The sequence below is a fragment of the Enoplosus armatus genome, chromosome 5, assembly GCF_043641665.1.
Source record: "Enoplosus armatus isolate fEnoArm2 chromosome 5, fEnoArm2.hap1, whole genome shotgun sequence".
Lineage (NCBI taxonomy): Eukaryota > Metazoa > Chordata > Actinopteri > Centrarchiformes > Enoplosidae > Enoplosus > Enoplosus armatus.
The window spans coordinates 19,855,248-19,882,183 of record NC_092184.1 but is presented as its reverse complement, the minus strand read 5'-3'; the positions used below and the strand labels follow the sequence as shown (position 1 = coordinate 19,882,183).

The 26,936-nt window shown below is 42.1% G+C and overlaps 1 protein-coding gene across 1 annotated transcript; it reads left to right on the top strand.

Annotated features, from left to right (window-relative positions):
* The first annotated feature begins 134 nt into the window (after positions 1-134).
* LOC139285492 (cilia- and flagella-associated protein 337-like) lies at positions 135-26,936 on the top strand. Its single transcript, XM_070906059.1, has 17 exons — positions 135-215; positions 472-780; positions 2,837-3,010; positions 3,494-3,577; positions 3,687-3,779; positions 3,944-4,115; positions 7,129-7,296; positions 7,685-7,833; positions 8,473-8,706; positions 9,664-9,828; positions 13,612-13,727; positions 15,375-15,505; positions 21,715-21,816; positions 21,991-22,065; positions 23,482-23,672; positions 25,575-25,772; positions 26,685-26,936. The coding sequence occupies exons 1-17, from the start codon at positions 135-137 to the stop codon at positions 26,934-26,936; spliced, it is 2,694 nt and encodes an 897-aa protein (XP_070762160.1).

The following is a 26,936-nucleotide window of genomic DNA, read 5'->3' as shown; positions in this document are numbered from 1 at the left end:
TCATGTAACACCTAGAAATGCTGGGAATCTATTATTTGACTGTGAGTCTTCAGCACAGACTCACATACACATGCTTTACCTCCCTGACCTTGTCTGTTATGTTGGTGACTGATTGACAGGTCTGAGCTGTAACCATGGGAACGAGGATGGAGGTGGCACAGCTTGAGAGCAGGATGAACACTGAGGACTATAGAAAGCTACAGGGCCTTTTCCTGGTGAATGTTTTTTTTTTTTGTCAGTATAGAATAGTCTCATATTACAACACCTTTAATTCACATGAGAAACACTTACAGAAGATTGTTATTATTTATACTATATCTCTCTGTTAGCCAGTATCCCACAGTACCACACCTCCAGGTCTCATAAGAAATGCTTCAGAAACCAGTCTGCAGCACATTGTGTTTGAATGCTAAAGAAGCCGTGTATCTGTATGCAGACATTGTGCAATGTCTCCTGTTGATTTTGATACAGGACCCCTCGGGTGCATCTCGATCCTTGTCCAGAACTGAATTCATCAGCCTGGCTTGGTCATCGGTCGGCCGAGGCTCCAAGGAAGAATACGGCCTCCTGTTTGACAGCGTGGTCGTCACTCAGGAGCACCGCGGCCTCCTTCTGGACATTGACGCCGTGAAGGAAGAGGGACGTGTCGACTGGGGAGGCCTGTGCTCGTTTCTGCTGCTGGAGCTCTCTGATAAAGTGAAGAACACCAGAACCAGTAGCTTGCCTTGCTGGAAGCCAACACGCACTTTGAACTGTCCGCATCGAGACTCTGTTCGAAAGGTAAAAGGGTCACTGACCTCTCGGAGCCTAAAGAGAAGGAGAGTTTGTTATGAGGGTTAGAACACATTTTAAACATATGATCTATTGCAGCACATTATCTGAAAAACATTTTGACATTGACTGACTGGGGAATCCAAAACTCTGCTGACTGGGTGGAATTCCACATTATTAAACATTGTGCGAGGAAAAAGTTCGAAAGTATTAGGGTGCTCATCAAAATGGCACTCCTCTTTTGAGATAAATGGCTCTGGACTCCTTTAAGTTTAACATCTATCAATTAATATGTAAATGAAGCGGCCGGTATAAAGTGCCTACTGGTGTGGATAAAGTGATGGCTCACCACTTTAATCTTTCAATCCTGAGAATGTCAAAATGTCAGAATGTTGTGTAAGTTGTTTTCCAAATGGCTGGAAGGTTTTGACCCCTTTAGCTTAGATCAGTATTAAAGAGGCAGAGAGACTAATGTCGCTTAGAAGACTAATTTCTGTCCCTAACACTGTCAGTGTGGCATGACTTAAGCCGGCTAGACAAAATAGAAAATGTGGAAAATATACTTAAAGCTGCATTAATCCATATTTTTATGTAACACCAAATGACTGCGTAATGTGAAAGAGGTTGCTTATAGTGACCGCTGAGAATTATTACACGACTGTGCAGTTCTCCTCAGCTCTGCAGAAGGTTTTAGCGTCTTTGAGCTGATTGTTTTTTTGGTTTTATGGCCCGCAGCTTTCGTGTTTAGGTTCAGTCTCTTCAGCAAAAACCCTGATAAACCCCCTGCACACCACCTGCCCAGCACCAAACGGCAGACAAAGTTAGCGATAGCTGAGTGTTTAGCAGATAATTCCCAGAGGAGCAGAACAAAAAGGAGAGTGAATATGGGACTTTACATTGGACACCAAATCGATGCTAATGTTTCTGCGTGTCTGCTAAAATTGTAAACATGCAACTCTGTGCTAACACGTTAGCCACAACAGCTTTAAAAGGTGATAGTATATTATTTCAGGGTTAAAGCAGCATTAAAGTCCTGAAGTCCTGCCTCACTTCTAGTTTCACTTCTGTTCTACTAGTGTTTGGTACTCCACATATTTTTTTCATTGGTCGTCCTGAAAAGCTGAAATATACTGGGGTGTTCATATTGTAAGCTAAATGGGAATCTATTGCCATTAACAGTAGAATTTGAGCATCTCACCATTTTAACCCATTTAACTAACTATTTATTTTTGTTAAAGTGGGCTTAAGCTCTTTATCATGACGGCAGCCACACGGACAAGTCAAACTGAAGGGCAGTTTGCAGTACATGTCAGTTTTAAGAGAAGTCTAAGATGTTTTTAAAGCAATATACAGGACGTTACTAAAATGTCAGTGCTACATTGGGCGCATCTGTGGAAAAAAAAGTCGTTGGAAGATCATTGTACCAGTGACTCACCAGCTGCAGATAAATAGGTAATTAGAATAATTAGAGATAAATACATGACACGTCAATCTGAGACATCCTACAAAGCCTGCAGTTGGCTGTGGGAAAGTGACCTAGTCTGCAGTAATTACATTGGTAGTACATCTAAGCCCTGACCTCTTTTCTCTAAGTATTAATAAACCTTTTTTTCATTAAAGATATTGAATGTCTCCCTCTCAGCAGACACAGTCAGCTCAAGCATTTTTTTCTGCAGCTCTTGTAGCTTAGCCAATAAAATGGCATCATTCATTAATCCTTTTTGTTTTATTGGTTTCAGCCCATAAGAATGTGCGCTACTCACTTGTACTCACTCGCATCCAATAAGAGGAAGATTTAGGGAAGAGCTCATGTTTAATGGTTATTCTAGTGTAGTTTTATGGCTGAAGATTAGCAAGAAAGGACAGGAAATACTTGAAATATTTTAACTTCCATCTTAAAGGCTGTAGCCTCCATTTTACTAATTAACTTCCCATCAAAATGTTACATCACAAAGAGCATTAAAGCTGTTCTGAAGGTCAATTTTACAAGTGTGTTGCTTTGTACAATCCGTCTATTTGTCTAGGTTAAATGTTGTTGTTCTGTGATGTCCTCCGGTCTCCCCAGGTGTTGCATCTGCAGAGTTCAGGTCAGTATCTGACCGTGAGTAAAGGAGGAACTGTGGGGTTGCGGGACGGAGAGGACATGTCCCTTCTGCACACGCGTCGACTGCAAAACAGCACAGTCACACCCAAAGACCTGTGGGTCACAGACATGGTGCTGCTGCACAACGTACACCAGGTGACTTTCACTTTTAGAAAGTCACATGACAAACAGTCGATCAGTCAGTCAAATGATTGTGTCAGGCTTATGTAGCGTAGCTTACACAACTGAAAAAATGTTATTGTAGAAATTAACTTATAAATTAATTGTTAATAAGTAGTCTCCGTTATTGGGGCAGATATTGTACAGCACAGAGGTAAACAAGCATTTCACTCAGTCAATGAATTATTGATCTGTAGTTTTGGTTAATGGCATTGCAGACATGAAGCAATGAGACCATCAATTATTGATCAATACTTTTAATTTGCAGTTCTTTAATCTACAAATTTGTGGGTGACAGAATTTTATTGTATAACACACATGAACATTTTCTAGTTGCAGTATGCATTAATTATCAGTCAGGGAAATTGTTAAATCATTATTACATCCTGTTGATGCGTTGAATCGCTGTTTATCTGTTTCAGATAAACTCTCTTTTCACTCCCTTTTCCTTACTCTCAGATAGCTGTGTCTTTCACAAGTAAGGAGGTGTGTTTTTATGACATTCTGTCGAAACAGGACTTCAGCTGCAAATATAAACTCCAGGTAACAGCTATAGCAGTAATCATCCTGCGTACAGTATATATTGAGTATATGGAGCGTGTGTTAAGTGTCGATGGACATGAAATATAACCCCACGTCTTGTCTTCTCCAGGGTTTGAAGTTTACTCCCTGGTGTCTAGACTACTGGGTGGATCCCTCTCACCTGGACCAGGCTGTCCTCACCATTGGAGACATTGGAGGACAGGTAATACACAGGTAGAGAAAGGATAGAAAGAGGGAAGCGAAGCAGAAGAAGGGAGGTAGAACATTGTCAGGAATCTTCATTTTTCTGCATCACCTGTATGTGTTCATCAGTCCATTGCGCCATAACCGCGTGTGTGTGTGTGTGTGTGTGTGTTATCATCCCAGGTCAGTGCGTTATATTTTACCTCAGCTCATATCTCTCTGTTTGAGAGACTCGGTCTGAGGACGGACTTGGATTCAGCAGACATCATCCTATGGGACGAGCTGATCAAAGGGAAGCATTGCTCCTGTTACACCATGACACACCATGCACACGCGCCTGCCTGGGTTAGAAAAGGTAGGAAACACACGCACACAAAAAAAGTTCTATTTTTATGTGCTGTTATGAAACAAAAACATAGATACAAACATCTCTTTGTTGACAGCCCAATGAACTTTGTCATCATTTCCTTCACTCTTCGTTGTGCTGTCTCAACCCAAACTTCTCTGGTTACACATCTAATATTTCATATTGTATGTAAATGAAGGGCCCAGCAGAGAGAGCCTACTATAGTAGACCTCATCACTGGAGTTTCATGTTAATGCTAATAGGACCCCAAATCTTGCTGTTTTTCATTCCAATAGTTAACTGCATTCACCTTGGGCCAAAAATGTTTTTATAGGTTGGACAGAAGGAAAGCAAGGATACAAAATGAGTGGCTCAGCTGACAGAGAGAAAGAAAACAAAGAACACACTCTGGGTGTCAGGGATACCTGACGCACACACACACACACACACACACACACAACACACACACACACACACACACACACACACACACACACACACACACACACACACACCACTAACTGTGCTTGCTCACTTACATTTTCAGTATCACTATAATAACGGCTTATGCAACACCATTGAAATGTTTGGGTGTGTTTCTGTCACTGATGCACACACCGACACACATGCAGCGAGTCCTGAGTCATCCACTCTTTTGACTATTGGCATAAAGTCACAGGCTCGAGGTCTGGCCCCCTGAGACTCCCCACTTCAGCTCAGCCTGGGTAACAAAGAGGTCGCTTAGTTGTATCTCGATTGCATCATTCCTATGGAGCCCCTCTGAAGAGGGCTGTTTGATAGTGATTCAGCAGAGGCAGCGCTGTGAGAGTAGCTTGGCTGAAAGGGGAGATCCTGATAAAGAATAAAGAACATATAAATAAGCACAACAAATGGGAAAACAAAGGGAAAACAAAAAAGGGGGAAACAGAGGAGACAATGCCAAAACATTAAAAGCGCTGGTTAATTGAAATTTTCCAGGCTGTGTGTGTGTGCGTGCATGTGAAACGACAAGAGAGGGGGTATGCTAAGGTTTGCTGTGTGTGTATATGTGTGTGTGTGTGGGGGGGGGTTTGGGAGTGTGAGAAAGGAAAGGAGGGAGCGTGTGTCACTGTATATGTGTGTTTGCGTACCTCTGGGGTGCTGGTGCTGTTCTTTTGAAGTTGCCCACCCTGCAGTATGAGTGGGCTGTGTACCATTAGACATGGCTGGTTATCCAGACCTCCAAACCTTCGGGCTCACGGGCCACCAGAGAGAGGAGGGAGAAGGGAGGAGGGGGGACGAGGGAGGGTGGGAGGGAGGGAGGGGGGTCGTGGAACAAAGAGGGAAATTGATAGGAAATTAGGAGGAAATTGGGATGGACACAGCCCCGTAAGGACAAGGAAGGAGAGCTGCAGGAAGTGTGAGGGAGCAAAGTATTAACATATCCTCATAATGTTGTGCTGTGATGAAAGAAATGAAAAACGGCAGCGTGTAGGTAAAATCTCCCAAAATGTGCAGCGATTTGTTGCAGAACAAAAGAGGTTTGCTTTGATGTCGACATAAAGTGACTCCAGCTGTTCCTCTTTTGAATTCTAAACTCACTGTGATACGCGCAGCGTTACATACATCTAAAGCAGATGTCATGTATCTGGGTCTGCATCACAAATAGTTTGATTTATGATTGGAGTGTGTCAGTGAAAGAGAGGAGGCCTCATTAATCAATGATGAGTCAGAAATGATGCGTCATGCGACGCTGTCTGAAAATCAACTGATCTTTTAATTTGCAGGACGGAGGAAAGATGTGGTGTACGAAATGTAATCAGACGTAATTATTTGCCCCAGCTATGCGGCCGATCTTTGACCTGCGACTGTCACATGCCATCTCACAACCCGCACTTATTTGTGCTGTGTTTGAAAGCTAAGCAGCCTCTAATGGAGATGTGTGGCATCCAATTTAGCTGTTCTCAATCAAAGTGTTAATTGAGATAGATGGTGATGCAAGATCCATTACATTTTCTGTAATACCAGTGAGCAAATCAAACCTAATTCTATGCTGTGCTGAGCGCCTGTGGATTGGTTGGTTTACTATACAGCGGGGTTGCGGTCAATGCACATCTAGCACAGCCATTTCAGAAAGAGGATGTCCTTCAGAGTTCTGGTAGTGAAAGCATTTTTGGCACCAGCAAGATGAAACATCTAAATTGAAGAAATGAAATCAAATGAACAGTGTGTCATCATCAAAATATGTTGCAATGTTGTTTTACATTGAATTTGTTGGGGTTAAAACTTATTTATTCTGTCTGCTGGTAACTTCTGCTGCATTATTGCTCCACACAGGGGCTGCTGGAGGCTTTTCTTAAAATGAGTTTGTACAGAAAAAGTTTGGATCAAATCTGGGCAGATAATCATTTTAATGAATGAGGTCTATTGCTGTCTCTCATATTGAGACTTTCCATCTGCTTGGTCACACATTCCCCCACATTATTGTTGTTTTTATCTTACTTTACTGTTGGGTATTTTATTCCACTTTATCTTTGTATTATTTTGAATTGTCTGATTTGCCTCATTGCAGTCCTGAAATGTTGGGTTCAACTGGTTCAACCATATAAAGCACTTTGTAACTGGAAAGTGCTGTATAAATAAAGTTTATCATTATCTTAAATATTATTAATGATAGTAATTATAGTCAGGGTATGTTGATATTTATGTCTCAAACCACACACGCAACAAAAATGTAACCAGGTGATCTGTGCTTTGCAGCTGTCTCACCAGCGCCTGGTGCAGTGCTGATGCATTATTAACAATAGAGTAAACTGGAACCACAAAAAAACCCAATAAAACAACAGAAAAAAAAGACAAAAAGTGAATTTAGTTGCCTAATTGTCTGTTTGTGTGTATCTTTGCATCCAGTTTCAAACTGACTTGACAGCATGAGCAAGCTTGTTCTTTCTCTGTGTTACTTGCTCTTTTCTAAATGTAGTAAAGCTCATTACAGTATCTGTCACACCTCGTTAACTTTCTGACTCTTTCCTGCTTCCTGCAGTACGTTACCTGGGCTCACTGGAGGCCTTTGTGTCGTGCAGCACCAGACCGCAGAGCAGCATGGTGATCGGCTGGAGGGAAAAGGAAAGCAGGAGTCTACGAGTGACTTCTTTCATTACAAAGAGGGGTGTGTGGGACGTGGACCACCACCGGGGACTCAATCTGATCGGTGGGGACCAATGTGTACTCACACTAATAATACTTACAAGTGACGTGATAGTCAATAGTGAGTGTTCATCGTGATTGATTTGACTGATTTTAAGCTATAGAAATAAAACGTTAAGGAGGAATTGCCACATTTTTTAACTCACTAACAATTTATAAATATCTTATTAAATATACTTGTGCACAAGATTCTCCGTCCTCACAGTGAAGCTCTTTGTACTCCACTTTGTACTGCAAATAAACATGTATTCACAAAGGATAAAGAGGCATCAGAACTATCAAATGCCACATTGAACAGTAAATTGGTTGTGTGGGACTAAAAACAGTGTGGCTTCCTGTAATTAATCGCAGTTAGCGCCTCTGCTAATTTGGGACATTCTGATTGGTTGTAGCCACAGCAGGCGTGGATCATCAGGTCTTGCTGTGGAACCCTTGTGTGACCTCAGAGCCGGTTTGTGCGCTCAGCGGGCACGCAAGCCCTGTCACCGCAGTTTGCTTCATGCAGACCACGCAACAACTGCTCAGCTACTCCAAAGATAAGGTACGAGTGTGTGTGTGTGTGTGTGTGTGTGTGTGTGTGTGTGTGTGTCTGTGTGCAGCGCTCTGCTCTAAAAGATAATGTAATGATAAAGAGCCCTATCATTGTAATATTAATTGTTATACCTTGCTATAATTACTGCAGAGGAAGGAGGCTGTGGTGCAGATGACTGGTAGCCTGTTTCACACTGTTGCCTTCATAAGAGCTGGCGTTAAGACCACATCTCCTTTAAACTCTTCTTCTTCTTTCTGATGCAAAGAGGATGTTGCCGCTTGTGCTGCCTTTCCTCTCCCCGTTGCAGCACTGTGCATGTTTGCCTTCTCTCTGGTTTTTCTGAAGATAATGAATATTTTAGAAGTGATTTATGTTCCATCTGCCTTCTGCTCAAACACCATCTGCCATTGCAAGAACCTCTGAAAGCTTTACCTCAGTTTCCTCTGGAAGAGTTCCTGGAACAGCGTCAGTCATCTTGTTTTGTGCTGTAAAGCAATGCTGCAGAGTTACAGTGAGTGGCACTCTGTAAAGTTGTGCAGAGGCTGCTGGAGTTGCCATTCCTCTTGGCAATGCTTGTATTTGTTCTGTAATTATGATAATGTGGTGATTCATATAGCTTCTACATACATCTACTCATACACTTTCCAGGTCCTGTGTCTATGGGATGTATCTAGTCAGCTGTGCGTTCACCGCCTGGCAGGTGTCTTCCCAAAGACGCAGGAGGACACACACACCCTCCTGTTCCTCCACGAGGAGCATCAACTCCTCCTGCTTTCCTTCAACAGCCTGCTTCTCCTGCTGGAGACCATAAAGGAGGAGAAGAGGACCAGCAGCCACGAGCACCCTGTTACCTGTGTGCTGTATAATAGTCTGTTCAGACAGGTATGCAGGTGAAATGGCTCCCTGATACTTTACTTTGTTACTTTTCTATATCTTTATCCAGAGACATGTAGCAGCAGGCAGTATAGATGGAAACAAAAACAATTTCAACTCAAAGTCGATTTAGTAGCTGTTCTGGAGGTTTTAATCATATCACATGATGGAATCTAGTTGTCATGAAAATGTAGATGTTCAAATTTCCATTTTCTTCAAAGCACTTTAAAGACCTCTTGTCCATTGTTCTCATCCGTCTGCCGATGAAGATCATGTAATATGACCAAAAGCTACAGGACAGCTACTAAGTGGACCTTGAGGTGAGGTTGTTTTGTCCGTTCTTCAATAGTTTCTTCAAACAATTAAATACAAAAGTATTAATGAAATTGTAGGCGGTGTTTGTAAATCAGGAAAATATGCTGAATTCATTAAACATCTGGGAATGCTGTCATGATATTGTTGCATCTAAATTTAGTATGTTTTGATGACACTTTGGTGTGATACAGTTTGATATAACTCACACTTTAAAATCAGCAGAGGTTTCACAGAGGACTAATGCTTTCTACCTTTTTTGTTTAAGACTTATGTGTCATTATTATGTTTTATTGCATTTTATTCCCTTTGCCCTGCTTCAAGACTCAGTGACACAGCTGACATAAGTTTCCCACACAGCGTAGAAACACCAGACAAATAATAAAACAGCTAATGCATCCAATATGAACATATCTCATTTTAAAAGTGCATCCACTCTGGATTTTTCCCCCTGCTTTTATTCCCACTTGACAGCAGCATTAGTTGCATATTTTCTTCAGTGGTAGCACTAAAATGAAGTGTAACGAAGCGTGGAGAATGCTTTTGCTATGTGAGAGTCATTAAAGAATACATCAGCGGAAGCTGCCTCTCTCGAGGCATTAAAAGGATCAAACTCCTTTTGATGATTGATGTCCTCTCTCTCTCTCGCTGCAGGTAGTCAGCAGTGACTCTGCCTCCTCTGTGATCTGCTGGCGGGTTGACACGGGCCAAAAGGTCAAGCAGTTCCACCGTTGCCATGGCAATGCTGAGATCTCCACCATGGCCCTGGATGGTACGCAGACACGGCTGTTTACTGCAGGCACTGACGGAGAGGTCAAAGTAGGTAGACACACACACACACCCACACACACATGTTCAGCTGTGAACCATATAGCTGCAGATCAATCCTCATAGAGATGCAAACTCTGAAATGCACTGGCTGAAGAGGAAGTGAAGAGGAAGGTGAAGTGGCAGACGTTTTAGTTTTGTAATTGTAACTACTCCCTAAAAATGAACACTTCATTGAATCCATTTACCCATGAAATTGACCAAATTAAATAGGTGCAGCCAGAAACAAACAGGGCCATAGCTCTGCCATTTAACCCCAGACCCACAGAGCCCCATACATTGTTCTATGCACACAGGTTCTCAACTGCAATAAAGCTGGATTTATACTTGATACAAGGGGTTAATGTCTCTCACACTGTAGATACCTATGGCGTAGGTTTTGATTTATAGTCCAGCTTCATGTTTCACGTGATGATAGCACTCCCGCAACATAAAATGGATGTATTGCAGATGACTGCGTTTTTCAATGTGCTTCATGTTTTCTTCACTATATACAGTCTCCACCAGCATCAGAAACATGTAGAAGAAAACACAAGCTGCACCTGTTGTGGTCTCCATGTGGTATCTCCGTTGTCAGAGACCTGATGCGTAGTTATATTTTTGAGGAGGCACACGTCAGTTAGGGGTATAGCAACAGCAGCCTCGTGCGTAGGCTCCGTAGCTACGCCATAACCACTTAATGCATAACTATAGATTCACCTTAAAACTTTTCAATGGTTGCTGTTCTTAAGTGTCAGGAAGAAGTTGTCCTCAACTGGCCCACTGTCTCATGGCAGAACCTCTACCTCCCCCTGATGCATATGCAAACGTTCTTTTCCTGTCAAGTTTTAAAACAGTGTAGTGGGAAAATAACAGGTAGTTGTTGCTGTCATTGATTTTGTAATGCAAGTATATCTTTATTAAAAATACGTCACCGCCGTGCCTAATGCCTGCCATACACTAGAAGACTAGAAGATTTTGAAAAGACTGACATCCTCTCACATCTAGAGAGTTTTATTCACAGATTTTGCAAAGACTGGGGATCTTCCAGGGTGACTATTTACAAGATTACAACTAGATTCCTACATATACATTTGCATTGGTTGTAGTAGCAGACCATAGACTGTATATGTCTATGATTATAACCAATAAAGCTGCTTTCACTATAAAGCTCAGTTTTTATTGCACTATTATATATAAAAATACTAGTTTTTCATTGTGTTCTGGTACTTTAAGCAGTCAGTGACAGATAAAATGTTGTCTCAGAGTTCCAATAATGCATATATTAGGGTTCTTGCATACATATATAGAAACCGAGTACAATTAGCTGATCATTAGCCTGATCAGCCACTGTCAGTACACATTATTAAGCAATTAATCAAACCAATAACAGCAGTAAAAGTCAGACAACCTTATCATCTCCGGGGAAAATATTGCACCAAACTCCCTTTGAGAAATATAACATATTAAAAATTCCTTAGGTGTCCGTAAAAACACATCACTCTAGAAATACAAGATAAAGTGCTTTGTATTTTGACAGTCTTCTTGTCAATTCGGCATCAATATAATCAATAAAGGTAAATGGTATTCCTGTTCAAACTTTACATTTTGAATTTTGTCACCTCAACTCGCTACCAGCCTCCGTTGGTTAGCTGCGCTATTTTCGTGGGAGAAGACCATGGGAATGAGAGGCAAACTGTTTAAAAAATTAAGATTTCTCACTTAAATATGTGCTGGTTGGTGGATCAGATACACACCGAATTAAACACCCACTCATAACACTGTTAATTCACCAACTATCGTGTGTGTCAGTGTTTTTTTGGCCATTACCAATGTAACTACCCGGTTTGCTGCTGTCTGGTGCTGGAGAGAGCGCTCATATTTGATGTTGACAATGTTCACGTCAATTAACTTCACTATTTGCATGAGCCAAGAGTTCCAAAAATATTAAACAAGTTTTATTTTATCGGAACGTCGAGACGAAAAAAAAGACTGACTTAAGACAGCTCAGACAGAGTTTTAAGATCATTTACATCAAACGAGATGATGACTCGCCCCGACTCCAGCAAAACTCTCATGATTTTATTTGGAAATTTGTCTGCTACAGTGAAAGCGAAAAGTTGTTTGTTGTAAGGCCAGCATTAGTTTTAAACACGAAGTAAAGATGTTGATTTACTCTTGGCTGTTCTTTTCTTAACACTGATTGTAAAATCATTTAACATATCCTTGGGGATGTAGCCATAGCTAATACTTATGTTAGCCTTAGCTAACATGGCTATAGTTAGCCTAGTCACCGGTGCCAGTCTGACTAATCAATACCAGAAATATAGCCAACTAACCAAGTAGTTGAAATCACATTATATTTGGTTATTTAATCGCGGAACATTTGATCAAATAGTACTTGCTGCCGTTCGGACATACCAGTCCAATCCACTGAAATGCCACAGCCGTTGTGATTGACATATTGCCTACTGTCAGCTACCATCGGACCGACTGAAATGTGTTTTCATCGATTACACCAGATATAGTTTTAAAATAAATTCCAGCGTTGGCTTGAGTCTGCAGTAAGGGCAATCTCCTACATCTGCCAGGAGGGGGCACTGTAGACCTTTGGCAGCTTGCTCCTATTCACAGCATTTACCAGCCACTAAACATTTTTTTATTTTTAATAGATATAAATAAAAAACACACACAACATTTACGGCAGTACGTGTCTTAAAATCTGAATATTTGCATCAAATTTGCATTCGTATCAGTGTGGCGGTACTGGTGTGACAGTCTTATGTCGGTAACTGAAACCACAAGGGTGGCATACTAGTTTCAAGGAAATGGTATGTGTCAGCGCAAAACAAGCAACTTACCGACATACCAATAATCGAGACATCGGCATATGCCACTCAAACAGAAGTGGCATACCATCAGCCACTTGTGTGTTTGGTTGTGCATGTTGTTTGTTCACATTTTCGTGTTTTAGAAAAAGCTATAGCCCCCGCTCTGTCTGCACCTCTTCTAATTATGTGTGTGCAAGCGTGAATCGTGTCTCGCAGAGCATTTTATTTTCACTTTGAGTTTGGTTGGTATTTCAAACATGTGGTGCTCTGTCACTGTGTTTGCACACCACATTCAAGCACTGGATAATGACTCCAAGCGTAGTGCAATTGTTCTCAACATATAAAAAGAAGAAAAATGAATAATAATTATAATTATGCATATTGTAATCAATATAATCAACCACATCAGCTCTCTGACCCCATGAGCCTTCGTGAGAATGCAGCCATGTGCAAGCAGTGTCAGGTATACACTCACAGTGCCATTTGAAACAGCTACACAAGTCATCCGCAGCAGAAGAAGCAGGCACCCCTCGGGCCAATTAGTAACAAGATGCATCATCTCTCCAATTTTCATCAACACTGAACCCGTGGTGTAGCAGTTAGGGCCATTCAGAATTTGAAATTTTGACCTTTTAATTACAGCATTCCCATTGGGCCAATCAGTGTCAATTCTTCGTTAAATGCCAGAACACACATCCAAACTGCGTCATCATGGTGACAGACAGTGTGAAATGTAAACCCGAGCTGTCATGCCTGATGGATGTACAGTAAGATAGTAGCGTGATAGTTTGTATCCCCACGACTTCAATCCTTGACAAAAGGGATGTGCAGTTTGTGTAGCGACATACGTCTCTGCTAAACGTGGTTGAGTTGTTGAGTGGTGCTCTCTGTTGGCGTTTGGGTTGTGCTTTGAAATGAAGCACATTTGGTCTTTCATTTGTCTCATTTGCGCCGTCTTCTGCAGGTGTGGGACTTCAACGGCCGCTGCCTCCACAGAATGAACGCCGGCCTGGGTCGAGCTGTGGGGATCTCGCAGGTCCTGCTGCTGAGGAGGAGTATACTGGTGATGGGCTGGGAAAGGTACTGTAGACGTGTGTATTTAAGTGTGATTATTATGTTTTGCTCACTTACAGGAATAAATATCGAACACAACACAAAATGTGTAATACTGAAAAACTAAAAGTGAGTGGAAATTTAAGACCCAGGTGTTTTGACGCGGTAACACCCTCATAGACTGTGTATGTTTGCACATTGTGTATGAAAGAGACTGCGCCTGTCAAAGAGTCAGAACAAGTATGAGTGTATGTAAGAAACACTGTGTGTGTGTGTGTGTGTGTGTTTCTATCTGTCCTCTCCTGCTTCCTCTGCCTGCCAACGACTCAGAGCCAACCAGACATCTGGACTCTAACGAGTACCACTACCTCGTATTTGTGTGTCTCTTTCTGTGTGTGTGTGTGTGTTTCTTTGTGTACCCACATCACATCTGCTCTTCATCTTCATCATCATCATTTCACACCCAGTGAGCTGAACTCAGCAGTGTGCTATCATCAAGTTATATGACTCTCTCTCTCTGTCTGTCTCTCTCTTCTCCACACACACACACACACACACACACACACACACACACACACACACACACACACAAACAGACACACACAGACACACACACACTTTCTTGCTCTCTGGGGTGTCACAGTGGTAAAGAGAACAGAGACGACAGATCAGCAGCAGTAAAAAAGAAAATACTGCCGTTATGACTTTCATCACTCATATCATTGCCCGTTTCTTCACATCCACCTAGACCACAGTTTAATCCATATAGTGCCGTGTCACATGGCATCTCATTCAAAGTCCTATTGCCTTCTGCTGCTCGTGCGGTCTCATGCAGGTTGAAAGATCCACATCCCACCGATAGACATATTCCTCAGTTTGAAATCGTAGGGCATAATTTTTTCATTTCATGTACCTGCACAACAATGAAAAGCAACAGAAGTGCTGCGATGACGTACAGCAAAAGACCGAAGAAGTGGAACTCATTGCAGGTTTCATATCCATGATGGTCTGATGGTGCACTGTACTGCTACTGGTACTACAGCTACTACCATAGCTACTATTACTGTTGCTGCTTCTGCAATCGCTACTACTATCACTTCTCCTTCTATTACCGCTACTGCAACTCCTACAGTTACTACTATTACTATTACTGTTGTTGCTCCTGCTACCGTTACTGCTATTACGGCTACTACTATTACTGCTACTGCAACTGCTAATATTACCATTACAACTACTGCTATTACTTCTGCTACTATTACAAATACTACTACTACTATTACTGTTGCTGCTTCTGCAATCACTACTGCTATCACTGCTACTAAAACTGCTGCCGCTACTATTACTATTACTCCTACTGCTACTGGTACCGGTATTACTACAACTACTACTCCTATCACAACTACTGCCACTGCTACCACTGCTATTGGTACTTCATATTCCATCAATCCCACAATTACTACTACTACTACTACTAGTATTACAGCTGCTGATTCCGCTACTACTACTATCACTACTACTATTACTGCTCCTGCCGTAGCTGAATATGTACTGTGAACTGACTGTGTGTGTGTGTGTGTGTTGATGAACCAGGTTGTACATATAGACATATATATGCAATTGTATATGTAACACACCTTTACTTCTCACCACCACCTTCTCTCTGTGTCTCTGCAGGATGTTGACAGTTTTCTGTCTGCATTCCTTCTCGCAGTCTTTTGTTGAACCATCAGAGTGGAAGGGAGGTGTTCAGCATCGCGGTGATTTGCTGTGTGCCGCTTTCCAGCCTCCACAGACTCTGGTCACAGGTGTGTGTGTGTGTGTGTGATATTGCGAAGAAAACTAAAAAGAGATGGCGTAAATGTAAAGATGGCAGTAATTTATTTATTAAGTAACTGACTTATTGTGAATACTAAGTGTGCCCAGTGTTGTGAGGGTGCATGTGTGCGTGTGCTCCTGTATTTCTGTGTGCTCTTTTTTCCTTTTATAAATTACACTTTCATGACTTAAATTAGGAATGAGGGGCTCATGCAGAGGAAAGAGAGAGAGAGATGGAAAAAAAAAAAACAAAGGCCAGGAAATGAAAACGAATCTCAGAAAAAAACCAACTTCAGTCAAATGAAAAATAACTGGGAGCAGTTATCTGCTGATTAAAGTAAGTGGTGTTGTTATCAAAGGACTCATTCTCCGCACGTCTCTCTCTGCTGGAAATAGCTCCGTGTTATTATATGTAGGCAGAAAGAGAATTTACAATCAAAAGTACAACTGTACTTGTGTGTGCGCCTGCATAGCTTTGTACACTTATGAGCCCGTACTACAACTCAAAGGTTTGTGAACACCCAGCGTTTTAGCATTTTTGGTTAAATGTCAAACAATATTCGTATTATGAACACAGTAAAATTGGACGATATTAGTAAAAAACTGGTATAAGTGAAATGAAAAAGATCTAATTAGAAACCCTCGAGTGGTTTTAACATAAAGCAGGTCTGCCAGACCCTCCGAGTTCTTCCTTGTGGGCCCTTTGTTAGTGTAAATCATGTTGCTGAAACGTACTGTATTTTGGCAGTTTTTTCCATAAATCAATATTTTATTCCTCAGAGGAACAACAGCTTCCTTACTCCCTAACCCTACTCCACCACAGCCCGAAACCTTTACATGTTAGAGTCTATTAATTGGCAAGTTCCGTCCTAATTAAATTCTTAATTAGAGCTGTATTAAAGGCAGGTGAACTGGAAAGGTCAAGCAGGATATATATGAAAATAACAACAACACATACAGTATTCTGCTCAGTATTTCTTTTCAGGATGTATTTCTAATAAAAAGTCACAAGTGCTTCTCATTTCACTTATTCCTAGACTTTTTTTTAAAACATTTTAATTTTAATTTCTAATCTGTGTGTGTGTGTGTGAGAGAGAGAGAGAGAGAGAGAGAGAGAGAGAGGGAGAGGGAGAGGGAGAGGGAGGGAGGGAGAGAGAGAGAGAGAGAGAGAGAGAGAGAGAGAGAGAGAGAGAGAGGAGGGGGGGGGGGAGGGGGAGAGGGAGAGGGAGAGAGAGAGAGAGAGAGAGGGAGAGGGAGAGAGGGAGAGGGAGGGAGGGAGAGAGAGAGAGAGAGAGAGAGAGAGAGAGAGAGAGAGAGAGAGAGAGGGAGGGGGAGAGGGAGAGGGAGAGAGAGAGAGAGGGAGAGAGGGAGAGGGAGGGAGGGAGAGAGAGAGAGAGAGAGAGAGAGAGAGAGAGAGAGAGAGAGAGAGGGAGGGGGAGAGGGAGAGGGAGAGAGAGAGAGAGAGAGAGAGAGAGAGAGAGGGAGAGGGAGAGAGAGAGAGAGAGAGAGGGAGAGGGAGAGAGAGAGAGAATGGTAATATAACCATAACTAAGCACTACCCACAGAGAGCTTGGTGGGACAATTACTCCGATCAACAAATTTCTTTTCTGTTTTTTTTTCGTTTGTCTGCACAAATCGTAGGTTGGACCAGCAGGGGTTTTTGTGTCTGTATTACCACAGCGAGGGTTTTCTTTGTGTAGTAGTGTTGTTGCACAAAACATTTGAGAAAAGAAAAAGAAAGGTCATAAAATTATACATTGCAAAAAAAAAAGAATTACCTAGAATTGCCATGAAAACGATCAGGCAACTGATCACGGCATGGATTCAGCGGTTTGACGTTTAGATGACTCACACATGTGAAATCAGTATCCGAGCCCTAAAATCACACCAGCGCTTATTAAAATGCAGAAACACTGGGCGCCTCTATCTAATGGAAGAGCAGATGAGGAGTTTTCTCTCTATTTTTCATTCCACTTCTGTGAGTTCGTACAATCTTTGCAACTCGTCTCCAAAGTTTGTGCGCATGATTTTTACAGTTTTTTGTTTTTTTGATTTTGAGGACTTGAATTGTGGAGTTCATCCCCGTGGCACTTGATCCCATTTGCCAAGCTGTCGCATTGAGCAACTCAAGACTGACAACCGCTGTTAAGCAAAGAAACAGAGAACTGGCCCGTCGCATGACAAAATCAACATTCTAACAAGAGTTGAGCAGAATGAGCCGGCCTGTGAGGGTCTTTAGTATGTGAAGACAGCATACTTTGAAATACCAGCAAGGCGCCTCAGCACTCCTCACATTCTTAGATTTCTCTGCCTGGGGGATTGAACTGGCAATCCTCCAGTCACTGGTCCACTTCTATAACCATCAAACTACAAACACTCTGCACCCAATTTTCCCCAGTATGCTCTTCAGTTTTGTGAAGTTGTATCACTTTGGCTCACGTATCGAAAGTTCAGTTTCAGTTTACCAGTCTGTGCAGACACAAACTGCAGACCTTCTCTGGCCTTCTGAGACGCAACAACCCCAGAGATAAGTATAGAGAGCGATAAAGTGAGGGATGGAGGTGGAAAGGTAGATAAGAGTGGGTGTTCTCGAAGCTGGAGGGAGAAATGGTTTTGGAAGGAAATGAATAGTTGGAGCTGGAACAAAAGCGCAATTCAGGAGCTACTCTGTGAACTTGGAAACTTCTTCAAAGTTCGCTCCTCAGTTTCTTTGTCGGTGGGCTCAGCTCTTCTCGCTGCCTGCTTCCTCTCTTTTTTACAGTCTCTAACTGACACTCCACGTTCACTTCTGTTTATTTCTCATCTCCCTAGTTAGCCTGCTGCATTTCTTCCCCCCCGCCCACACACACACACACACACACACACACACACACACACACACACACACACACACACCTCTCTACACCCTCCACCTCCAATTTAATCCAAATGCCCAATTTAAATTTTGTTTATTAGAGCTCTCTCAGTGGGAGTGAGGGGAAATAAGACATAGTACTTTCTGTCTTTCGAGCGTGTGTGTGTGTGTGTGTGTGTGTGTGTGTGTGTTATACAGCTGCAGGGGTGGTGGTTTGTATATACTAGAAAGAGAGAACAAAATTATGTATGCTGGTTTGTTTGAAGGTGTGTTTATTTGCGTAGGTCTCTGAAATGTGACAGTGTGATTGCATTTTCGGGCTTAAACCAAACCACTGAATCCTTTTTGTTAATGGTTGATGCAAGAAATTGACAAAACAAAAGCTATGACTGAATATTTTGCAGTTTGCCAGCAGAGTCTTCGCAAGAAAATTCCCCTTTATCTGTGATTTCTTTCTGTCACTCAGCCAACGTGTTCGCAATTTTGATGCCTCATGAGGTCTTGGCAACCTGTCGGATGAATGCAAATGATTCACCTCATAAATAGTATTTTATGTTATTAGAAAGACAAAAGATTTAACCAGCATCCAGGTATCAAGCCTGTGACCTTGCAGTTTTTTTTATGTCGTCAGAGGATCAACTAATGTCTTGTCCAAAAAAATTTATTAAATGATGTAATTCATTCATAAATTCCTCCTACTTTTTAATATCCTGCGCTTTACTCTGTCTTTCTCTGGCCTTTGGGCAAATGTGAAAAAAGCATGAATCACATTCACGCCCCGATTTCCTACGTTTCCACACTGAGGTGAGGAGGTGGATGTGAACTGTGTTATTTTTTACCTGAACTATTTTTGCTAATTCTTTCTTGTCCAAATCCGTTGAGCACAAAGACGGCGTCTAAAAGCGGTGACGCATTAGTTTCAGTTGCCAGTATATTTCTTCAGGGTTGCGGTGAGTGAATGCTGTTTCACATCAAAGCATGTGTGTTGCCAAATGATGTGCTTGTGCTGCCAAGTGAAAGCAGTGGTGGCATCATGGCCACCAGTGACAAAAGTCAATTTAAAGTTCTGTTGGACACGCACACACATGCTCAGGACTGTGTGTGTGTGTGTGTGTGTGTGTGTGTGTGTGTGTGTGTGTGTGTGTGTGTTTTTGTGCGAGCATCTGTTTGTTTGTGTCTCAAGTTGAATCAAGTTGCAGCGGGAACATTTGGCTGATGTGGGACTGAAACCTCCTCATCCATATTCAAAGTCTTCGCTAGGTTCCGCTTGGCTTCTCACACACAGACACTGTCAAACACACACACACACACACACACACACACACACACACAGCAGGGTACATGTACACAGGGGTCCTGTGTACCTCCTTCAGTCACAACCTCCCCCTTTTCACTCTTCCTTCTTTTCCTTGGATCCCTTAATCCTCCATGGCTGAAGACCTTCCAAGCGACCAAAGACCAACTCATCTGAACTTTGATGGACGGCCAACATGTTAAAGTAATGGAAATGCAAGCGCAAGAAATCGGAATACTGAATGACAGCAATGACATCTTTTTCAAGCAGAGGATGCTCTGATTTAAATATACTACATATTTCAGATGTCTTTGTTGGCAAGTTAGTGAGTGAAATTGATTGGTTTGAAGTTTGAAAATGACAAAAAAAAAAAAAAGAAGAAATCTGGTTGTGTGGAGCTGTGAGCTTGACAGACCTCTGCAGCCCGCTCCTCATCCCTGCTTGAGGCTAGCAGCTTCAGGCTACATTAGCCACTACTAGCATAACACCCGAATCTCTGTGTCTGGGTAATGTAGGCGCCAGGTTTTTGAAGGAAGAAGAATGCATGGAATAACAAAGATTAAGATTGTTAAGATCTTTTTTTTTTTAACACAGTCCGACGCTATTATAAGAGTGCAATGCTAAATTGGTGGAATAGTCTTTTAAAGAAAAGGAACTATAAGAGTTTGTTAGTGTGCTCTTGTTCGTGCTTTCATGTGTTTCTTCTTCCATTAATGAACATGTATCCCTGTGTGTGTGTGTGTGTGTGTGTTGCCAGGTTTATTTGAACTTTGTTTTATTGTTTTCATGGGAATGGTTCATGAGGATAGTCGAGAGTGAGTCAGACTTGAGGAGTCAGGAGAGGAGAGAGCTCGCTTATGTTCAGAGTGGACAAGAGAGAAATAAATTTGTCCCAAACAGAATGAAATTTCTGTGTCTTGCTTTGTCGTGTATATCTAATCTTTTCAAAGTGCAAGCAACTCATTAAATCTGTCATCCAATGTATATGACATGGTGGTTGAGTCGACCTCCAACCCATGAGAATCAACCGTTTGGCGATTAGTTTGGAGAAGACCAGGGAATCCTTCTGGGAGCTAGAGAGAGGAATGTTTTTGGGTGAGAGGAGAGCAATGAGTTGGGAAGGTCAATGATTGTCCTCAATGCTTTAGAAATAGTGTCGAAAATTGACTTTCAGAAGGTACATAATGAGGGACAAAGCCAAAACGTGTATCAGTGTAGCTGGAGCCTGCTTGCGAAATGGCCAGGTTTGAGTGTATTAGAGCGCTTTTAAAAGTTAATGAAGGTGATGTTAATCCAGCTCCATTTGAGATCTCAACATTGTGTAGATGATACAGATATCTACACTCTCTCACCCCCTTTATCCCTCTCTGTAGTACACACACACACACACACACACACACACACACACCCGGCATGATAAAAGTCACTTGAAATACAGAAGCTGGCCCTGGGCTGCATGAATAATGCAGGCGACTCACACTCTCATAAACTTTATACCTCCTATTGCTCACACATACACACCTCCCATAGCAAACACACTCCTCACATATCTCATTAACTCCTGCTGCTCAACTGTCGAACCACCTGATGAGATTCCTGCCTTATATGATAAACACACACACACACACACACACACACACACTTTCTTATATATAATGTAGATTATTTGAAAAGCACTTTCTCTTGAAGTGGATGTTAAAGTTTGAGTGGTAGAACAGATGCTAGCTGGGGACAGATGTTGAGTTTTATCATCTTGAAAGTGGCTTTAGTGGCTGGCTTGCATGATTCAGCAGCAAGAGGAAAGTAGATATGTGTGTGTGTGTGTGTGTGTGTGTGTGTGTGTGTGTGTGTGTTGACAGAAAGTTTGTGTTGATTGTTGATATTTCTTTTGAAAGTGTGACATTTTCTTTCTGTTTCAATGGACTTAGTTCAAATGAAGCCTGTCAGTTGTTGGAGCGTATTTGTCGATACAAATATGCCAAAACGCAATCTGCGATTTTAAGAGTTTATCGTAAATTCTTGCACTTTCGTCTGGCTTCTGATGTTCGCAGGAAGCTACGATGGAGAGATTATAGTGTGGAACAACAGCACAGAAAAGGCTTTGAGGAAACTGCGGCCACAAGTTGAACACAGAGAAGACAAGAAGCAGCCAGGTCTCACTTCCACACACAAATACACACTTTATTTTGCAATTGTAAAGTAAATGTTTCTTGCTCAGCCTGTGATCTGTCTCTCTTTACTTATTTTTCCTTTATCTTTCTATTCTTTGCTCAATTCTAATTTTCTAGGTCATTTCCCTGATTCTCATCTTGGTGTGAACGGCAAAGAAGACACAGATAGCTCCATTGCCATTGCTAGATTGTTCTTTATACCAGGACGCACGTCTGCGGCTGCAGCTACAGGTGAAATATTGAAAACGAAACAGCAACCGTGTAATCCTTGTCAACCTTAGAGTGTGGTTCATTTGTTAAAATAGGTTCTGTTAGATATGGGATGCTGCATAATATTAGATTAACAATGTTAGGCAACATTGCCTCAGGAGCTGTCCCTCCAAAAAAGCAGTGATTACAAAATAAATTATTTTCTACCAAAATAAATTCTGTATTTTGACCTGAGTCACACTGTTGCTGAAATCAACATATCATCTTTTTTTTTGGCAGTTTTATTAGAGCCAGAAAACTCTGAAACCAGGTGGTGATGTTGGCTTTTTGTTTTGAGGCCAAAGCCTATTTAATCACTCACACATATTCAGCCTGTTTATGTGCTGCAGTTGTTGTGTTGTGAGAGCCTGCGATATGAAGAGTTATAGTTGATGCAAACACAGTGAAGTTACTTTACAGAGTTCAAAGAGTTCTGCAATCAAAAGCCTTTTTTAAATGTCAGATAAGCTGCATATACAGCCTTGTTTTTGTTGTTGAAATACACACTTGCACACTTGCACATTACTCACATTGTGTGTGTTGTGTTTACACATTACAAAGACCGTAAGGCTTCGGGTATCTTGTGCTAAGTTACTGTACAGTAGCTACAGATCAATGATTGTTTGTTGTGGTGAGTTTGCTTCAAGTTTTCCCAATTTTACTTTCCGTATGCAGCCGCTCAAGCTCTGAAGCTCTTTCTGTCTTTATTTTAACTACACATGTGGCTGCTTGGGTTTTTATTCCAGTTTGAGTTATTCTCACAGTTTTTCCTACAGTAGCTGCTGCGTCTGCTAGCTGGAGCTGTTTAGCTGCTAGGTAAAAAATAAAACACGATCTGTCTCCCGACCCTGGCCTTTACACCTGCTGCTCAGACTGACTGAGGTGTGTGTTGTGTGTTGTTGAGACTGACTGTCAATAGAGCAGCGTATCTATGAGCTTCAACTGTCACAGAGCCAACTCATTTTCCAGCCAAAACTTTGCCACCTGGTCAGCTGTGGTGAGGAAACCAATGCAGCCTCAGCCACTTTTTGACTCTGCATCTGAGCATCTGCTCTCCTTTAGAGAAAAGGCTTTGTTGCAGGCGAGTTTGACATAATTTTGGCTAAGGCACCGTCTATTTTTGCGAATGTACAATCTCTGCCTCTGGCTGGGAGATCGGCCCCTTGATGGTCTGTGGGCGGTCAGACCTGCTTCTCCCATTGATACTGTATCTGCTCCAAACTTCCCTGCCGTGCTGTCTAAAATAAAAACATCTGTACATCATCAGTGATTGTAAGGATTTTCTGTGGTTCGATATGTAGCTATTTATGCTACACATTTATTACTTACCATACAAACAGTTCTGCAGCAGTCATGCAGTGATTATTCCTGACATGTATATTTCTACATTTTCATCAGGTGGTGCAGACTTGGTGTCCTGTGGAGGTTCAGGTGTGGTCAGACTCTGGAACGTCGTCCACAGTCGTCTGGTGGGACAGTTCACAGCTCACAACAGAGACCTGGGGTCTATTGTTATGGCTGTCAGCCCCTGTGGAAAATATTTAGTCACAGCTGATAGGGAGGGATCACTCAAGACTTGGGACATTCAGGTAGGTGTTCGTCGCACACACATACTATATATTGTACATCAGCTGCAGTGGAGCACACTGATTCACACTGAAACTACATGCCGCCATGACATTTGTGTATACTGTAAGAAGAAAAAGAGTGACAGAAACAGAGCGAGTGATGGAGACTGGTGAACACAGAGCCGGGGGGGGGGGGGGGGGGGGGGGCAGAGATCAAGAGGCAGGCTGCGGTAGACAGTGAAGAGAGAGTGAACCTCAATATTTCCATCAGATCAGAACTGTTGTTCACTCTGAAAATGACAGCAATGTCTATCATTTTGAAGCCTCAGCAGCTTGCTAGAGTACAACCAGACCAGTCAATCATTTAGAAAATCTCCACTGATGTATTAGCAGACAGAGGTAGTGTCCCCAATTTTATTTAAAATTTTAGAGGCAGTTTGAATGAATGGGAGGAGTATTGTTTGCATTTTGCTTCCCTCCCTTTTTTTAAACAGAAATACACACTGAAATGTATGTAAAAACACTGACTTACTATGACATTCTTCACCTCCACTTGAAGAGGATAAAATCACTAAAGACTAAAGTAACATTATCAGTAATTTCAGCCAAGTTAGCTGATGAGAGCTTCACTTCAGCATGTGAACACTTTAACACATGTCTGGTAGCTGAAGAGTTCCTGATACCTCAGAGAGGCCTTTTGACTTTTTGACTCTGATTATGAAGACTTAGATCGCGGCATCGGTATAAGGCGTAGCTGCATCACTGTCATGCTCATAATCGCAGTAAAAGAACACCCTCTTGGGTATTATTGCCACAATATTCACAGCTCAACTCTGTCACAGTTTATAAGAGGGGATGAATTCAAATGGGTGCGTCTCTTTTGGCTTCCAGTTTAATTTATGGAGATTTATGTATATATGTAGCAGAGTTGAAGAAGTTGGACAAGCTCAGTGCTCTGGTAGAAATCCTGTCCATCGGCAAGCTTGGAGCACGCTTTGGAATCAGCTGGGTGACTAACATGATTGCACAGTATTGTTGTGCTCTTAGACACAGGACTTCGCAGTTCAGTACCAGGTCTCACCCATGATGCAGTAGTTTGTGGTTATTTACATACCGTATTACACAACATGCCAAATAAAGTAAGTATTTGTGTTAATAACATGAAATGTACTGTATGTTTTTGATAATATTTCTTGCAGCAAAACAGATTCGGCCAAAGGTTACTTTTCAGATTATTTTTTTCGTCTAGATTTAACATTATTGACCGTTCACTTACTGTAACACTTAACTGTAACTAGGTCTGTCAAGCTCTGAATTTCTGGGCTATAGCAAGAGATATGCTTGGTATGTAAAGAGTTTGGAGGCTGGTGTCTTCTCTGTCGCCTTTACAAAACCAAAAACACAACAGCAAAAACTGATGATACTGTGTGTTTATCTGCTCTAATGGAAGCTACAAATGTTAGCATGCAGCCAGCTAACTCACTACCACAGTAGTAACGCTAACGTAGTGTTGTCTCCATGGCATTGGCAGTGTTGTCCAGCTCTTTACTGGAATTAGCAACCCAAGCCAAAGTTATTGGTTTGTCCTAATCCTCAAAGCCTTTTCCCTTGGAAAAATTACAAATAATAAAGCATCTAACCTTTTTAACCTTAAGCTAAGTATCCTAACAGGGCTTATGAGAATGAAAGAACAGTTTGATCTTTCATTTTCCTTATACTGCTCTATAATACTAGAGCTATGGTAAATCTGCCACCGTTGCCATTGTGCTGTGTTGTGCTGTGAGAGAACAGAAGGCTTGACAGGCAGCAACAGTAGCTGAGGGGGGCCGGTCTTAGTGGTTTTACAAATACATAAATTAAATGTTTTTGTACATCCACAGAGGAAAATTCAGTAATCCATTGCTTTGCTCCTCTGTCCCTCAGCATTATTGTCTTGAGCCAGATGACGGAATAACCGAAGAACCTCCAAAACTACTGTGTAGTTTCCGCCCGCACCTTGACCGCGTGACTCACCTGGAGATGTGTTTCCATGGCGATAAACTCCTACTTCTCTCGGCATCATCAGACTGCAGTGTGGCCCTTAGCTACATGCCTGGCGATACCATCGGTCTGTTCGGACAGGTACGCAAACACACACTTACACAGGTCATGTGGGTACACTGCAGCAGCTTGAATTACATAACGTAACCTGCATGTTTGAAAGAAATTGTTTTGGATGGTAGAGATATTGTTCGGCACCACACTGTCAAGGTAACGGCCTCAGATCCTTGCTGTTCAAACGTACAGCGGAGCAGGCGGGCTCTGATAGAGCCTAACCTCCCACTCTGCAGCGTGCTGGCGGGTGGTAGTATCCAGTTGACGAAACGGATGTGAAACCCAGCATCAAGCCACGGTTAGGCGCGCGTGTGTGTGATTGTGTCAAAGGAGGCCCATATTAAGTTAGCCTGGGGCGGTGTCTGCTGAGTGTTGCTTCATTTCAGTTTGCCTCAGGCAAACACGCACAGACACACAAATACAGCCACACAAAAATACCACAACCCACAGAACATGCATGAATAAAAGTGCATGCACATATTGTACATATACTGTGCAACTGAGCTGTTTTAAATCTAGTTTTATTTGTTATTTTGAATGTTTTAAGAGGTATTATGCCACATTTCTGTTTCATTAGATACTGTTGGATTCATATATTGTCTGTGTAATGTTTATCAGAGGTGAATTCTGCAAATAAAAGACTACATCCATATTCAGCATATCAGGTTATCAAAGGAAACACCGTTAATTATGAATTTGTTTTTGAGCAAGGGGAAAATAAAGAGACAGTGACTCACATTAAAGAGTTTCCCACTAAAATTTGATGAGGGTTCCTCAGGGAGACAGGGCTGCATGTTTAAGCCCCCAAATCCACATGACCCCAGCTAATCTGCTGATTCAAAGTACCAACCTTGTAGTCGCAAGGTCAAGCTCACAAACCAGCACGCTAATCCAAAGTATTCTTGCTGTTTTGTCATCACTGCTGTCCATCATCTGTAGGAGGAGCACTGGTGCTTGGAGAGACCTGGACCTCTGCACCCACAGCAGGAACCAGAGCGGGACCAGAGAGACCAGGGAGGGCAAGTAGACACCAGACAGGGAGGGAAGAGGTCACCTCCAGCTCCCAGTGAGACACCTCCCCACCCAGGTCCCAACACCTCTGCAGAGGGTGGAGAGGTGGGGATAAAAGACGAGGGAGAGGACTGTGGGACAAAAGCAGGAGTGGACAGAAGGAAACCTTTATCCAGGTGA